Genomic DNA, 962 nt, shown 5'->3' with positions numbered 1-962 from the left:
GGACCCACCCCGCTGGCTAACAGCTGCAACGAGCCCTGTGTCAGGCAGTGCCAGGACTCCCAGGTCGTCATCCAGCCTCCCGCCGTGCTGGTCACCCTGCCGGGACCCATCCTCAGCTCCTTCCCCCAGAACACCGCCGTCGGATCCTCCTCATCAGCTGCCGTGGGCAGCGCCCTCAGCGCCCAGGGAGTGGCCATCTCCTCCGGCGGCTTCGGCTTCGGAGGCCTGGGCTGCTTCAACGGCGGCAGAGCCCGCTACCCCTGCTAAGGGCCTGCGCCCACACCCTCACACCAACCACCTGCACCCTGCAAGGCGCCTCACGCACTGACCTCACGTCTCTGTGTCACCTATGGCCCAAGGGCTCACCAGCCATGGCTCCTCTTTTCATGGCAGAAACAAGCAAGCAGGGAACAGCCTCAGACCATGCTGCCTGGGAACATGTGTGCAGTAACTTTCTTCTTTCTTTGCAGCTGAAATTGTGCTCTTTCCACTTGGCGATCACCAAGTGGATCCTTCCTTTCCGTGTCTTTTCCTCAATAAAGATCTCATGCATGCCAGCTTCAGATTCCTCCTCTCCATTCCTCCTCGTGATGCCCCTTCCACTTCATCCACTACAAAGACACGGCATTAGAAACCGTCATGTCTGCTACCAGTGGGCTCCGAGACCTCCTCTTGCAACCATGTCACTCACAAGAGTTTTGGTAGCTAGCACATAGCCTTCATGACATAAGAACTTATCAACGCCTACACTAATAAATTCTTGGCCACTTTGAGGCCCTTCTGCCCATGCTCGCTCGTACAACTTCTCTGGCTCAGCACACACTCCATTTCTTCTCTTCCCAGGCAGGATTCTCTCATGGTTACAACAAACATGGTCACAGAATCATTTCTCTTACCAGTATTTTCTTTACCTCCTATAGTACAATGGCCCTACTCAAGCCCAGTCAGGAATTGCAGCCTGT

The 962-nt window shown here is 55.3% G+C and overlaps 1 protein-coding gene across 1 annotated transcript; it reads left to right on the top strand.

The window, feature by feature from the left end:
• Nucleotides 1-3: 3 nt before the first annotated feature.
• LOC109364485 (feather keratin 1-like) lies at nucleotides 4-385 on the top strand (the record flags this gene model as incomplete). Its single annotated transcript, XM_019611121.1, has 1 exon — nucleotides 4-385. A coding segment is annotated over one exon (264 nt), but the record flags the coding sequence as incomplete, so codon positions are not given.
• Between the last annotated feature and the right edge of the window lie 577 nt (nucleotides 386-962).

Source organism: Meleagris gallopavo, unplaced genomic scaffold (assembly GCF_000146605.3).
Source record: "Meleagris gallopavo isolate NT-WF06-2002-E0010 breed Aviagen turkey brand Nicholas breeding stock unplaced genomic scaffold, Turkey_5.1 ChrUn_random_7180001861941, whole genome shotgun sequence".
In the NCBI taxonomy this organism is placed as follows: Eukaryota; Metazoa; Chordata; class Aves; order Galliformes; family Phasianidae; genus Meleagris; species Meleagris gallopavo.
The sequence above is the reverse complement of the archived record's forward strand: the minus strand, read 5'-3'. Positions and strand labels throughout refer to the sequence as shown.